The sequence below is a fragment of the Neopelma chrysocephalum genome, unplaced genomic scaffold (genome assembly GCF_003984885.1).
Source record: "Neopelma chrysocephalum unplaced genomic scaffold, ASM398488v2 Primary Assembly neopelma1_185228, whole genome shotgun sequence".
NCBI classification, from domain to species: Eukaryota; Metazoa; Chordata; class Aves; order Passeriformes; family Pipridae; genus Neopelma; species Neopelma chrysocephalum.
In genome coordinates, this window is record NW_020938650.1 from 776 (window position 1) to 15,288 (window position 14,513).

Sequence of the window (14,513 nt, forward strand, 5' to 3'; positions counted from 1 at the left end):
CAGTCCAACGGTGGCACCCGGGATGTGTCTGAGCTGGTCACCCGTGGGGACATGGCCCCTCCTGGCTGGGACTTGGGGTGTTCAATCCCACTGGCATCTCCCTTTGGAAGTGGGCAGGGGGCGAGTGCTGTGGGACTTAGGGTGGGAGCAGAGGATGGTCAGCGGTGCCCCGAGTCCAAAACCACCCCAAGTGCTTCTCCTTCCCAACAGCCCCAATGTCCAGGTGAAAAAAAAGAAGGGATTTGAGGCAGCCCAGCCCCAAAACATCCATAAGGGGATAAATCGGTTTGCACAGACAGCAGGGAAAGCTGCTCCTGGTGGGGAAACCACACGGATCCGGGTCCATCCCTGCCAACCTGCAAACAAAGCAGGGCTCCCAGGAGCACGAAACCAAACCCAAGGTACAAAACTCCTGCCCGGGAGCTCGGGAAAAGCCTGGCTGGCTTCTCCCTTCTGCCCGTGGCTGGCTCAGCTCCTCGGGACACCCGAGTCAGGAGATCTCGTTGCCGAAGACCTCGAGCACGAGCGGCGTGAGCTGCATGCTGTGCTCGGGCTGGAAGGACAGGCAGCGGTACTGCCGCGAGTGCTCCTCGTTGAGGCTCCGCAGGTCCGCCAGCTTCTGGATCATCTTGGCGTAGAGCAGGCGGCTCCCCGGGGGCGGGTGCCGGCAGCGGATGTAGGTCTGCAGGATCTCCGAGAGCCTGTCCTGCAGGGATTCCACCAGCGAGGTGTCCTGCACGCCCGGGCGGTCTGGGGAACACCGGGGATCACGGGAGATGCCGAGTTGGAAGGGATCGCCAAGGGATCGTCCAGTCCGACCCTCAACCATCCCCAGGAGTCACCCCGTGTGCCCCGGAGGAGCATCCAAACGCTCCTGGAGATCTGTGCCCGCTGCCCTGGGGAGCCTGGTCAGTGCCCAGCCACCCTCGGGGGGAAGAACCTTTCCCTGGGGTCCAACCTGACCCTGCCCTGGCACAGCTCCAGGACATCCCAGAATCCCAGAATCTGCCCACTTGGAAGAGACCCACCAGGACCACCCAGTCCAACCCTGTGCCCTGCACAGGACACCCCAAAATCCCACCCTGTGCCCCAAAGGATCACCCAAACACCCCTTGAGCTCTGGCAGCCTTGGCCAACCACCAACCCACCCACCCTCGGGGGGAAGAACCTTTCCCCGGGGTCCAACCTGCCCCTGCCCTGGCACAGCTCCAGAACATTCCCTGGGATCCAACCTGACCCTGCCCTGGCACAGCTCCAGAACATTCCCTGGGTGCTGTCCCTGCTCCCCCCAGGGCAGAGCTCAGTCCCTGCCCCTCCTCTGCCTCTCCATGGATATTGAAGACCCCAGTGAGGTCTCCCCTCAGTCTCCTCTTCTCCAGCTGGACACACCAAGTGCCCTCAGCCCCTCAAGGTCCTTCTCCACCTTCGTTACCCTCCTTTGGATGCTCCAACAGCTCAATATCTTCCCTATACTGCGGTGCCCAAAACCACCCCCCATATTCGGAATGACTCCCACCCTTTTCTCTGAGGACACACCAACCCCTGGCCAGGTCCTACCTGGGGACAGGATGCAGATGGCCATGAGGAGCACGTGCTCTTCCTCATGAAGGTTCAGCTTCTTCAAGCCAACCTGGAATTTCACGAGCGGCTCCAGCAGGTCCATGCTGTGGCCAGCTGGGAAGAGAACGGACCTTTAGCACGGCTGGCTCTGGAAGAGGATCTCCCATGCAGATTTAAGGTCCTGCTCTGCCACCTGCACCCTCTGTTCTTAACGTTGGCCCTCAAATCCTTGAGTGGAAGAGGTTCAGGGCACAGTCCAGCACCTTTCCTGATGGGTGCAGAGGGAATGGCTTTCCAGGGAAAAACCCATGGGATTTCTGCGCCTGAACTTAAGGCTGGGACGAGATTCCTTAGCAGGGGAGGGTCTGGCAGCTTTACCTTGGGTGACGTCGCTGACCCTGTACTTGAAGTCGTTGCTGCCGCAGGTCCAGCTCATGTCCTCGAGGGTGAAGGACTGGTTGGAGCGCAGCATGATCACCTCGATGGCACTGGACTTCAGCAGGACAATCTGGTCCTCTGCTGACAGGTCCCTGCACCACGGGGGGGGAGGTTGAGGTGAGACTTGTCCACGAGCAGAGGGACAGAAACCACCACCCCCATCAGGGTCCCATCGGTCACCCCATCCCTGGGGCAGCCCAGCTCTTCCCTCCCCACGGTTCCTGTGTCAGGAGTTCCTCCAGGTGCATTTGTCCATGCCCTGGGCACCAGCCTGGAGTGAAACAGGACCTGAGGGCCCTTCACAAACCCCTCAGGGTGCAGCAGCTCGAGTTGTTTCGCTGACAGAGTTTGGGTGAATTTTCCAGAGTTTGGAAAGAGAGGAGAGGAGAACCACAGGAAGGAGGAGAGACAGAAAACATCAAAGTAGGAACAGACCTGGGAAAGGGACAGAGCCGAGGGACAGCTGTGAAGGGGAAGCAGAGAACATGATCTGGCTGTGGAGGGTAGGACAGGATTCCCAAGAGTGGAAAACCGCCTTGGACACCAGATCTGGGAGCAAACGTCTCACCTGAATCCCGGGATCATTTTGGCAAAGCCGATCACCTTCTGGATGCTGTAGCTGACCAGGTCAGCCAGGTGTGGGAGCATGGAGAGCTGGGAGAACTCGATGTTCATGGAGGAGCTCTCGTCACTCTCCTCGGAGAGGACCAGGTTGGAAAACATCCGGGGCTCCACGGACTCTGGAGAGAGGGAGACGCTCAGGGCGTGATGGTGCAACACCCCCAGGAGGGTTTTACAGCTAAATGAGCCCCCACAGGAGGGAAAACAAGGCTCTGAAGTGTCAGGTTTAGGTCAAGCTGCTGCATTTCTCCCCCTGTCACCCCCGGGGAAGCGAGTGTGGTACCTGGGAATGTGCTGAAGGCATCGGAGCCGAAGAGATCAGTGGAATCCTCCTCCGACAGGTCCTGGGTGAGGAGAGAGGAGGACTTTGTTGCCCCCCCGTTGGGGGGGTGGCTTCTCACGGGGGGCTGGAAGAGAAGGGCAGGGCATGAGGAACAGGGCTGGGAAGGGGACGTGTGGTGGTTGTTCCCCACGAGCAGCGAGGGCTCTGCAGGGAGATTTTTAACTCCTCTCTGAGGGGTGAGAGGGGTTTGGAGCATCTGGGGGGTGCCCACGGGGGTGGGGGCGGCCCGGCCGTACCCGGAACTTGGAGAAGTCGGCGTAGGTGGGGTCGTAGGTTTTGCGATGGGCCTCGAGCAGGATGTCGATGACCCTCTGCTGCTCCTCCGAGAGCTTGGGCTTCAGGCTCTCCTTGAGCGCCTCCTCCTCCTTGCGCTTCAGGATCATCTCCCGCTTCCTCTGCACCTCCTCGTCCGTCAGGATGACTGTGGGGCAGGGGAAGGGGCAGAAACAGGGACTGCAGCAACCCCAGGCTGCGGCAGAGAGTGTCCCCATGGCCTGGATAATCAGTCATTGAACCCGCATCGACCCCACCCCGCTGTCACCTCGGCTGCCGGGTCACGGCTTCCCGCTGTGCCCGGCAGTTTATGGTGCTTTTAGGCAAGGGCTGGGTGAGATAAGGCCACATGAGCACTGCCACACGCCCGCTCTGCTCCCTTGCTGTTTGCTCTGTGCTTTCCAGGTGACCGAAATCCTGATCCCGCCAGACTCGGGTCAGTGGGTTCACCCAGCTCCAGTGCCCAACGCGGCTCCGCTCGGCCCCAGCTGCCACCCTGGGTATCCAGCAGCACTTCTGCAGCATCCCCAGGGGAGTTCTAACCTTATGTTTAAGCTAAGGGCACACATAAACACCCCCCACTCCCAGGGGTGGGTATTTATGGCTTGTGTTAGGGGTGATGGCCCTCGGAAGCAGCCAGGGGTTGGTGATACACTAGGATTGTCCCCTTTATTTAGGGAAGGGGAGCAGCCACAGACAATCTGGGCTCAAATTTTAACTTTATAAAAAAGAGCTTGGAGATGTCAATGGCTTGAGAGGGCTGAAAGAGAAGAAAAGCACAAGGGAGCTGCACAGATCTCTTGGGTTCCACCTCCATCCCTGTAGCCGCGTCACCCGCTCCCGAAAGCGCTTGGTAACACACATCCACCTAAAAATAGCAATTCCCCTTCCTCAGGCTGTTATTAGCCCTTTCACCAGGGCATTACAGAAAACCCCAAGCGTGTTATCTGATGCCGAGGTGGCTGAGCCTGCCCTGCGTGAGGAGATTTGACTCTGGGCGAGTCGAGGTGGAATTTGGGCCGAGAGGTTGGCGAAGGGCGGGGAGGGAGCTGCAGCCGTGGGGCTCCAGGCAAGGAGCTGTTTGCTGTCCCTGCTCCTTTAGCCAGCGGCGTTTTTCCAATCCCTTTTCAGACTTGCACAACCTCAGAGGGCACCAGAAGGTCTCGGAGAGACGGGAATGAGCAGATAGAGCTGAGAGGTCGCCTCGGCCGCGGGCGCGTTACGGCGGCTCCGCGGGGCACGGCGCGACTGCTCGGGGAGAAAAATCGAGAGTTTTGCCATCCCCCCTCCCAGTTCTTCGTACAAAAGGATCAGATCCATGTGGGCACTGCATGCAAGGGGAGAAACTGGTGGGGGAAGCCACATGTGGGGCTGAGGAGGAGGATGGGGCAAAGCCAAGCGCTCGGCTGTGGCCGCGGTGCTGGAAGTGTCCCAAGGATCGGGGCCTCGGAGGGGATTCCTGCAGGTTACACCAGGCAAATTTGGGATCCTGCAAGGACTAGATGACCTTTATTGGTCTCTCCCAACCCAAACTATGATCCCAGGAACATTAGGAGGCATCCACAGAGCGGAATGGAAAGATAAGGATGTTTCTGTGCTGGGGCGAGACTGCCAGGGAAGTCAGCTTGGGATTTCCCACCCTCTTTTAGGGAATGCAGCCCTCAACCAGGCTGGCAACAGTCTGGCAGTGGCATTTCTCAGCCTGGCACGAGCTGTTTCTGGTGATGAGCAGCAAACCTGAAACGCTCCGTGCCACAGGAACCAGCTTTCCCACAGGAGCAGGGATAACATGGATGAGGGATGTCAGCACAGTGACTCCCCCCTCCACTGCTTTATAAAGTGCTGGGGAAAAGGATTCCACGGTTATTTGGACTCACAGGAGGATGGGAGTGGGAATACAGGGCTGGGAAGCGGCTCAACACCTGCACTGAGATCCCAGCTCCCATCCCAGCTCCGAGCTTTCCAAGAGCCATCCAGCCACAGACTCCTGGCACAGCCGGCGCCGTGGCTGAGCCTCTGTGGGCTGCCCTGACCCCAAATCCGTGTGGAGGCTGAGATAACATCTGCCCATCACATCCAGCCAGACACTGGCCCTCTGTGGAGACGCCACAAGGCAGCAGGGAAAGCCACGGCCAACACTGCTGGGATTGTGGAGCACGAGGATACAGGGATACAGGGTGAGGACCCAACTCTGCACCCCTGGCCAAAACCAGGGGCTTGGAAGTGCTGCAGGACGGGGTGGGTGGGGGGGAGCAGCACAAAGGCTCCATCAAGCAGGAAAGAGCAGCCAAATATAAAAGAAAAAGGAAGTTTAGGAAACATCTGGGAGTGCCAGAGTCTGGCAGCAGCTCCCGGGCTCAGGAATAACACATCCCATGCTTAGAGCAGCAGGGATGTCTTGGCTTTGAGGGCCATCACCTCTTTGGGAAGTGGAGGAGAGCAGGAGAGGTTGTGTCCCTCCCTGCTCACCCTCACCCTACACAACCATAACCCTTCCTGCTCCCCTGAGCATCTGGGGAAATTCCAGGGAAATTCCTTCCCATTTCTGCTCCTCTCCCTGGCTGTGAGATGCTGGTTTGGTTCTGTTTTTGTGATCCTCCCCTCTGGGGATTTTCAGCCCTGAGATCATAAATCAAACCTCGTGGGGAGGGCGCTGAGCACCAGCTGCTCAGGACTCCAGCCACATCCCAGCAAGCCTTTTCCTTGGAAAAGGGATAAGGGGTGCTGAGGGTTGAGTGGCACCACCTTCTCTGGAGAACACGTGAAGACTGAGAACACAGGAGCTGTTAAAGGCTGGGGGAGAAGGGGCAGAGACACTGGGAGGTGAATTCCCTGAGGGAGCCCATGGTGTGGATCCAACCCCCGAGGGATGGGTGTCCCTTCCTCAGCTCCAGGAAAAACGGCAGTTTTGCAGGGAAGGAGTAATTCCCCCCCTCCCATTTTCTGGCCACCTAAAGCAGTGGCACAGCAGGTGGGATAGTCCAGCCCCAGCCCCTCAGCCCTGCTTTACAGCCCACTCATGCCAAGCATCATCCCAGGAAAAAGCAGCAGGAAGGGAACAGGGCAGCCAGAGGCATCCCCAGGCTGGAGACCTGCCTTCCAGAGCCACAGGGACATTCCCAAACAACACAAACAACAGCCTTGTGGAAGACACCAACCCCCTCAAAAGCTTCAAGATGCCTTATTCCATCTAAAAATAACAGCAGTCTCCGGTGGCAAAGTCCATGGAAGGTTATTTTTAGTCCCGGGGGGTTGGTTTTGGTTAATCCAGTCACGGTTTGCTAACGGGGTCACTTACACGTTAACTCCCGTGGAGAACATGCCCGGCCCTGGCACCTGGAGCAAACAGCTTGGCATCTCTGCCCAGGCACTCTCCAGCCTGCCCTGAGTAATTAGTGCAGGTCAAAACGTCTCCCTCGTTAGCTCCGAACGAGCCTCAAAGGAGCCACGTGACCGGGTTGGCACCTTGTGCTCCCCAAAACACGGGGGTAGACAGTGCCCTGTGTGGCCTTTCTCTCCCTCTAGTTTAAAAGGATAATATCCAGGGATTTTTCTCTTCATCAGGGATCTTTAGGACCGTGGGATGTTTAGGTGTTGCTTCCCTGCAAACCCCTCCACGTTCCAATTTCCCCAAACCGCTCTGATTTCCCCGGAGAACCCAGAGGCTTTTGGTGGCACTGTTTGTTCCCTGCTCCCCACACGAGGCAAGGAGCACCCCTTCCATTTTCCAGGCTCCCAGGTCCATGGACACCCCTGCCCACGGTCTCCCAGCAGGAGCTGTTGTTGGGTTTGAACACCCCATGACCACCAACCTCCTCCCCAGGAGCCGGGCCGTGGAGAGCTCGTGCGACGTAGGAGGGAGCACGTCAAACACATTTTATTTTTAAAAGCTGCTTATCCATAAATACAGCCGAGGAAAATAAATATTTGGGCAACATTAGCGTGTTTGGATTGGGTTAAAAACTACTTTGCTTCCCTCTGCTGTTTACTTAAGTCTCTGCTGTGCACGTGGCTGGAGGGACCCACATGGCAGGGCCCAAAAAAAAACCAGCCCAGAGCTACAGAGGAGGAAAACACAACCCAGCTCTGTTGGAAAGGATAGAACTTTCTAATAATTTTAGTTAATGGTTTTAATTATCTTCTAATTCATTGTTTTAATGAATCATAACCAATAGATATTAATTATGCTGTTCTTAAATTACTCTTAGTCAGCATTCAGCAAAGTTGTCCTAAGGTGCTTTTGAGGGAACACAGCTCGGGAGAATTAAGTTTTAATTGAAGTTAATTAAAGTCTTAATTGAAATTAAGGTTTTGATAAACTAACTCTGATTTGCTTCGACCTACAAAGCCTGGGAGGGAAAGATGGATTGTTGAAGTTGGACACCTGGAATGCAGAATTTATGGACCACAAGGACATCTCACAGAAAGCAGAAGATAAAGAAGAGGCCAACAAAGACTCAGCCTTTGTGTTGGAAAGTCCCTACCGATGGAAAAAAGATACTAAAATGACTAAAAGTATGGACTAATTAACATAAAGAGTGAGAAATCAATAACCAATAGGTAGAACACTAATTAGTGAAAGAGAACTATGTAATTCAGAACCAATGAACATTAATTTCTTTGCTCAGACACAGGACACAAAGGGTAAGGAAAAACACACGCCCACTGGAATTTGCAGGACTGCCCCTCTGAAAGAGAACTGATGGGGGAAAATAACCACAAATATCAGCCTCAAAAATACCTATTTTCTGCTCCGAGCAGAGAGGATACAGGAAACATTCTGCCCAAATCCAAAACACGCAGAAAAATGTCTTTATGTAGCAACCAATAAAAACATCGATATATTTTAGGCATGGATATAATCTTTAGGTGTCAGGAGGTGTTTTTTTCTATCTAAACCCCACAATCAAATCCCAACTCATGCCTAAAATTTAACCAGCAAATTTACCATCACCCTTTGGTGTGCAGAGAGAGGCCCTCAGCCACGACCCAAGAAATTCAAGACGCAACAGAATCAACCAGCGTGCCCAGGCATCGACCACAAACCTCCCTGGATGCCCTCACAAAAAGCTGATGCCCCTGGAGAGCCGGGAAAAGCCGCTTGGCCCCGGGAAAAGCAGCTCCTGGATCACCCCAGTGCCCACGGGGATCATTAAACGAGCTCCTCTCAGATGATTAACCCACCGCATCCGCTGCCCTTTGCATCCCCCTCGAGTCCCGGGAGGGTGTCCAGGTTTTGTGCTGCCCTTCCCACTTCCTGGGGACGGGGAGGGAGCTGGGCATGGCCCAGCTGGGGCTGGGATGTGCCCCGGGGTCGTACTCACACTCCTTCATCATGCCGATGTCCACGCAGCGCTTGAGCCGGCACGCCTGGCAGTGCCGCCGGTTGTCCTTGGTGATCTTGCAGTCCCCGTTGAAGGGGCAGGTGAACATGGCCTTCCTCTTCATGCTCCTCCTGGGGAGGGGCAGAAAAACACCCAGTCAGCCCCTGGTTTGGCTCTCCAAGAGGCTGCTCCAAACCTCGGGAGGAGACGGGAGGACGAATGCGGCTCCCGGAGGGCAAAATGCTGCTGAGGGGGTGCTGGGGGTGCTGGAGGTGTCTCTGACCTGGTTGTGTTCAGCTGGAGAAGGTCAAGAGAAGACCCTGAGATGAGCTCAGCTGGGTAGAGCCTGGTGCTAACAACACCAAAGATGTGGGGTCAACCCCCCTCCGGGCCATTCCCTTAAAAGCTGGACTCGATGGTTCTTGTGGGGCCCGTCCAGCTGGGAATATTCTGGGATTCTGTGAAGTTGGAGAGGCTGCACATGTTTGGGTGCATCTACAGCTTTGAGTTAGAGGTTCAGGCACTGCTGGACAGTGTGGAAAAGGAGAACTTCTTACAGGGACACAGCCAAGAGGTTCAACCACAGGTTAATCCCAGAATGGTTTGGGTGGGAAGGGACCTTAAAGCCCATCTTGTTCCAGCAGGGACACCTTCCACTAGACCAGGTTGCTCCAAGCCCTGTCCAACCTGGCAGGTAAAGCAGTTTTCTGGGTCTGAACAAGTATTTTGAAGGCCATGAGATGGGTGGAAGGATTGCAGAGAAACCCCCCCAGCAACAAAAGAAAGCAGAGTGGGGGCCGTGTTATTAAACATTTACCCACCTTTAAGCCTGGCTTTGCTGGAATAACTGGCTGGAGCACATGTTTGTGTGTGCAGGAGAAAGAAATCTCACTGCAGGATACAAGAGAAACAACACTTAAAATAACAAGCCTCTCTTCCACCAAAACCACACTGTGCCATGTTCACCCACCGCTGCAATCGGGGCTGTAAATCTTCCAAGGACAAAGGGTCAAAGAGGCAAAGCCAAAAAATCTTCCAAGGCAAAGGGTCAAAGGGTCAGAGCCAGAACCTTCCAAGGCAAAGGGGCAAAGCCAGAGCTCCCAGGAGGGCCTTTCAGCAGGGTGAGAGGCTCTAAAATGGCATTTTCTAGGTGGAGCTGAGCTGCTCCATGCAAAGGGCAGTTTCTCCGTCGCCTCTGGAGATGTCACTTTGCCTTGGATAAAGTTCCTCAGGGAGCAAAGCTCCTCTCTCTGTTTGGGAAGGTTTCTAAAGGTGCCTGGGTTTAAATGAGGTGATTTGGAACGGAGGCAAACCAAGCCCTGGGTGCTGCCAGGCTGCAAAGGCAAAGTGGGGATGTTCCCAGGGGAAGAACAGGACGGAGATGCAGCTCCAGGAGAGCTGGAGAGACTTTGGACAAGGGCCTGGAGGGACAGGACAAGGGGGAATGGCTTCCCACTGCCAGAGGGCAGCGTTAGATGGGGTATTGGGAAAGAAATTCCTCCCTGTGAGGGTGAGGAGGTCCTGGAATGGATTTCTCAAAGGATGCTCCATCCCTGGACGTGCCCAAGGCCAGGTTGGACAGGGCTTGGAGCAAGCTGGGATGGTGGAAGGTGTCCCTGGCCACGGCAGAGGGGTGGGATGAGATGAGTTTTGAGTTCCTTCCCATCCCAAACCGCTCTGGGATTCCATGAATCCCGAAATCTGCCACCAAGTCAACGCTGAGTTCAGCACGAGGATGAGGAGTCTCCTGCCACAAAGAGCCCCTCTTGGAGCACTAAAACCCCTCTGCAAGACTGAGCTGACAGGGCACAACCCCTGCATCAAAGGGGAGGCACCAAGGGGGTGACACTGAGGGTGACACTGAGGGGCTCCCCCAGCCCTGACCAGCCCCATGCAGGGAGAGTATAAATATAAATATAAATATGAATAAATATAAAATATGTCCTCGGGCTGCAGAGCCAGCAGCATGTAATTAGAGGCTATTTTAGAAAGGGAGATGTCGACAAAGAAACTTTGCTCTCCCTTTACCTGACATGAATAAATGCTTGCAGGAAAATTAATAGAGGAGAGAGGGCTGGCAGAGCCCTCCCTGACCCACCTCACGCCACGAAATCCCCGTTTCACCCAGCCACTGGCTCTCAATTTGGCAAACTTCAGCTTTTCCCCGGGGTTTCCCCTTTTTCCAAGATCAGCAGGACATCTGCTGCCCCAAGGACGGGGACAAACACGGCCCAGCTGGAGGGCAAGTCAGGATTTGGAGCTGAACGCCCTAAAAATCACCCACTTTGAGTGAAATAACTTGTGTCTATGAGCCTTTGGGACCAGCAGGCAGCTCATCTTTTCCCCCACAGCCCAGGGCAAGGCCGGGGAATGCACAAACAAGCCGGAGAAACACGAGGCCCTCGGGCAGGGAAAGATGTGCCGCGTCCAAGGGCAAGCCAACATTATGGGTTTGGAATGAAAATTGCAGTTTACGCGAGCCCAGGGCACAGGAGCTGCTTTGCTGCCCCTCCAAGGTCCCGGCTGGTGGCTCCCAGGGGCCCCCAGTGACACCAGTAGGGCCGGGGAGGGGCTGCCGGACCCGCAGCGGGAGCTCACCACGTCTGGCTCCCGTGTGTGTTTTTATAAAGCTCCAGAACCGGCCATTTCGAGGCTCGTTTCAGAATCCCAGGCTGCTAAAAATAACGAGGCTCCCTCCCTGCTCCACGCCAGCCCGAGGGTGGGAGCCAAGACACCCGGGGCCGAGGGGTTGGCAGAGCTCCGAGGTTGTGGGGGCTGCTCCTGGGGGTGGGAGATGGGGACAGAGCTCCCAAGAGCAGGGGGACTTCCTGGAGCTCTCGGGATGCCCCACCTTGGGGGCAGAAAGTGGGGAAAACCTGCAAGGAGGAACCAGGGAAGCCGCGGAAGCCTCAGCCAAGGGGCCGTGGAATAAATCCCTCTGGCTCAGGTGCTGCTTCAGAGCTCCTGAGCAAACAGCAGAGCCCAATAAAAGGTCCCTGTTGCCCTTGGCATCATCAGTCAACTGGACTTTGAAGCCAGCAGAGCCGACAGCCTGTTTGTGCCCCGGGCTACGTGCGCCCGGAGGTGCCAATAAAGTCCTAATTAACGGGGTCATTAAACCCAGGACCTTCTGGGGGACTTTGAGCAGGGGGAAATCGTGTCCCAGGTACGTCCCCAAGGCAGGTGAGAGCCACCAGGAGGGTCCTGCAGCAGTTCTGCTGCCGCCCCCATGAGCCAAGGCTCAGGTCGTGTCCCTCCACCACCCGCATGAGGCTCCAGGAGCAGCAGGATCGGTCCCAGCCCGGCCCGGGGAGGGACAGAGTCACCTCACAGGCAGAGTTCACCCAGCAAAAGCTGGGAGACAGCCCCTGGCTTCAATATTCCCACGATATTCCCAGCTGCTCGCCCTCTTCCAGCCCTGGGAGTGCCCAAAAATCCATACCAGGGCAGAGATTTTCTCAAAGATCTGCGAGCTGGGAGTTGAAAATCAGCGAGTGGACACAGTGTGTTATAAACCCCAAGGTGGCAAAGGGAGGCACAGCTTCCCCCAGGGCAGTTTTAGTGCCCAGGCTCTCCCAGCAGCAGAAAGCACTTCAATGCTGTGGCAGCAGCAAGAATTAATTAATTCAGGGGTTGAAAAAGGCGGGTAAAGGTGCCAGTGTAAACAAGAGGGGAACACACCAAGACCTGGCCTGGGGAGAGCGTGCCTGGAAAGCAAGATTAAAAAGCAGCAAGAGCCTTAAATTGAAAATAAAGGCTTTGATTGGGGCATGAAGGGCTGGCTAGGGAGGAGAGCTTGGCACACAACGGTGTCTGCTCAGAAATACTGTCCCAGGTGAGGGTCCTGCAAGATTCCAGGGGTGTGACAACAGAGATGGGGCTCAGGGGGGTGCAAGAGCCACGTCACACTCAGGAAAGGGGCACTGGCCATTCCAGGGACCAAAAGCCAGCCTGTTGTCACCACAGGGATGGGGAAGGTGGCAGGGAGACCAGAGCAGAGCAGGGGAGAGCACCTGAAAGAAGAGTTTAGCAGCAGGAATTGGGGAAAGTGTCATGGTGACTTGGCTGGTGACTTCAGAGCCACCATGGCTGAGAACAGGTCACGGAAAACTGTGGCCTGTGAAAACCCCCAGATTTCTGCCAGAGGAGGAGTTATGGCTTTGCTGCAGAAGTTCAAGCCCTGCAAGAGCCCAGCTCAAAGGTGTAAACTGGGCCTTGCTGGTGCAGAACACTTGAGCAAGGCTCTTCCCAGCCCATCCCACGCCATCATCATCATCATCATCATCATCATCACGTGCCTTCATTTCACCAGCAATTAGTCATTCTCTCACTTGATGCAAGTGCCCTGGACTGCCATGAGGATGGGTCAGTCCTGGAGCATCGCTGGGACAGGGGTCAAACTGAGCCTTCCCCAAAACGCTGCCTCCCCTCAGCCTCCTCTTCTCCAGCTGAACACACCGAGTGCCCTCAGCCCCTCCCCTCAGGGCCCTTCCCCACCCTCGTGGCCTCCTTTGGATGCTCTTTAATGCCTTAAAATCTTACATTTTGGTGCCCCAAACACCCCAACGTGGCGGGTGCAGAGCAGGACAATCCCCTCCTCACCCGGCGATGCCCCCCCAGGCAGGACACGCTTGGCCCTCGTGGCTGCCAGGGCACCCCCAGGCCCTGGCACCGCTTTCCAGCGCCTCATTCCCGGTTCCTGCTCACCTGAAGAAGCCCTTGCAGCCCTCGCAGGTCATGGCATTGAAGTGGAAGCCGGTGGCCCTGTCCCCGCAGACGCCGCAGATCCGCGGCACGTTGCGGTCGCCGTCGCCGGAGGGGTCGGGCAGGGACGTGCTGGCAGCCCCGGGCTCCATGTCTGGGGAGGATGAAAGCCAGGGGTTTATTTTGTCAAGCTGTTATCACACAGCGATACAAAAAGCCAGTTAGATGCAAATAAAGGATTTTTGGTGTTTTGGGGTTTTTTTTCCCCCACCCGCCTTGGTTTTGGTGGGAGGAACTCGCGTCCCCAATTTGTGTCCCCTCCGGCTCCGGGGGCTCCCGCCACCACCAAGCCGGGTCTCATGGGATCACAGGGTGTGCTGAGCTGGGAGGGACCCACAAGGAGCACCTCAGCCCTGCGCAGGACACCCCAAACCCCCACCCTGTGCCCCAGAGGATCACCCAAACGCTCCTGGAGCTCTGGCAGGCTCGGTGCTGTGCCCACTGCCCTGCCTGGTGGTGTCCCCCCTAAAACCAGGGCTGATCCCCCTCCCCACACCCCGCAGAACACACTCACAGCCCTTTGTGGGAGAACTCTTACAGCTCACCCCACGCCCTGAGGGTTTCCTTTGCCCCTTTTCCTCCAGAAAGCCTTTGAGGGGGGGAGCAGAACTGGCCCTAAACCCCGGGGCAGGAGGTGACACAGCCCAGATGCAGCAGAGAATTTCCCTCGTGCTCTGACAGGAAGTGGCATCAGCTCCCGTAAGTGAGAAAATAACCTGAACATGACTCAAAATGAAGATTGTTTTTTAAAAAAAAAAAAATCCCTCACAGGGCTGTAAATGAGGGTGGGAGGAAATAGTGCTCCTAGGGCAGATCGCTGGAATGAGAACTAAATGGAGCTTTTAAAAGACTCTCCCTGCCTTGTGATATCCGCTGGCAGAAATCTGTCTATTAGGAACACTGAGTATCTAAAAGCACCAGGAAAATAAAGGTTGTAAAGTTCTCCTGGTGCCATATCTTGGCAAAGGTCACACCGAGGCTGTGGGTGCAGCTCAGCTCACCCTGGGAGCTCCCAGCAGCTCCTGTGCCTCAGTTCCCTCACACAGAGGACAGAGTTGTCCCCTCTGTGCATCTGGGGATGAGAAATTTTGAGCTGATTCAGGAGCATCATGCAACCTTTTTTTTTTTGTTTAAAGCCTGGCTGAATGTTGTCTCCACAGGGGCTGATGCCTCCCTGCATCTCAGCTGCT

The 14,513-nt window shown here is 55.9% G+C and overlaps 1 protein-coding gene across 2 annotated transcripts; it reads right to left on the bottom strand.

Moving 5' to 3' along the window:
- Positions 1-387: 387 nt before the first annotated feature.
- On the bottom strand, positions 388-13,415 carry LOC113962807 (vitamin D3 receptor). 2 transcript variants are annotated; one of them, XM_027673578.1, is made up of 8 exons: positions 13,267-13,415; positions 8,560-8,690; positions 3,199-3,383; positions 2,903-2,963; positions 2,567-2,738; positions 1,939-2,090; positions 1,558-1,674; positions 388-750 (listed from the first exon to the last, which is right to left on the bottom strand). In XM_027673578.1, exons 1-8 carry the CDS (start codon positions 13,413-13,415, stop codon positions 491-493), a joined length of 1,227 nt encoding a protein of 408 aa, XP_027529379.1. In that variant the 3' UTR covers positions 388-490. The 2 variants fall into 2 exon arrangements, with proteins under 2 accessions (XP_027529379.1, XP_027529378.1); XM_027673577.1 differs by having other exon boundaries at positions 2,903-3,026.
- Positions 13,416-14,513: the final 1,098 nt, after the last annotated feature.

Excerpts from the sequence above, each read along its gene's own strand:
- LOC113962807 (XM_027673577.1), bottom strand. The coding sequence starts at position 13,415 with ATGGAGCCCGGGGCTGCCAGCACGTCCCTGCCCGACCCCTCCGGCGAC. Across the intron at positions 2,091-2,566 it reads AAAATGATCCCGGGATTCAG|GGACCTGTCAGCAGAGGACC; the intron begins GTGAGACGTTTG and ends CCCGTGGTGCAG. Across the intron at positions 751-1,557 it reads CATCTGCATCCTGTCCCCAG|ACCGCCCGGGCGTGCAGGAC; the intron begins GTAGGACCTGGC and ends GGTGTTCCCCAG.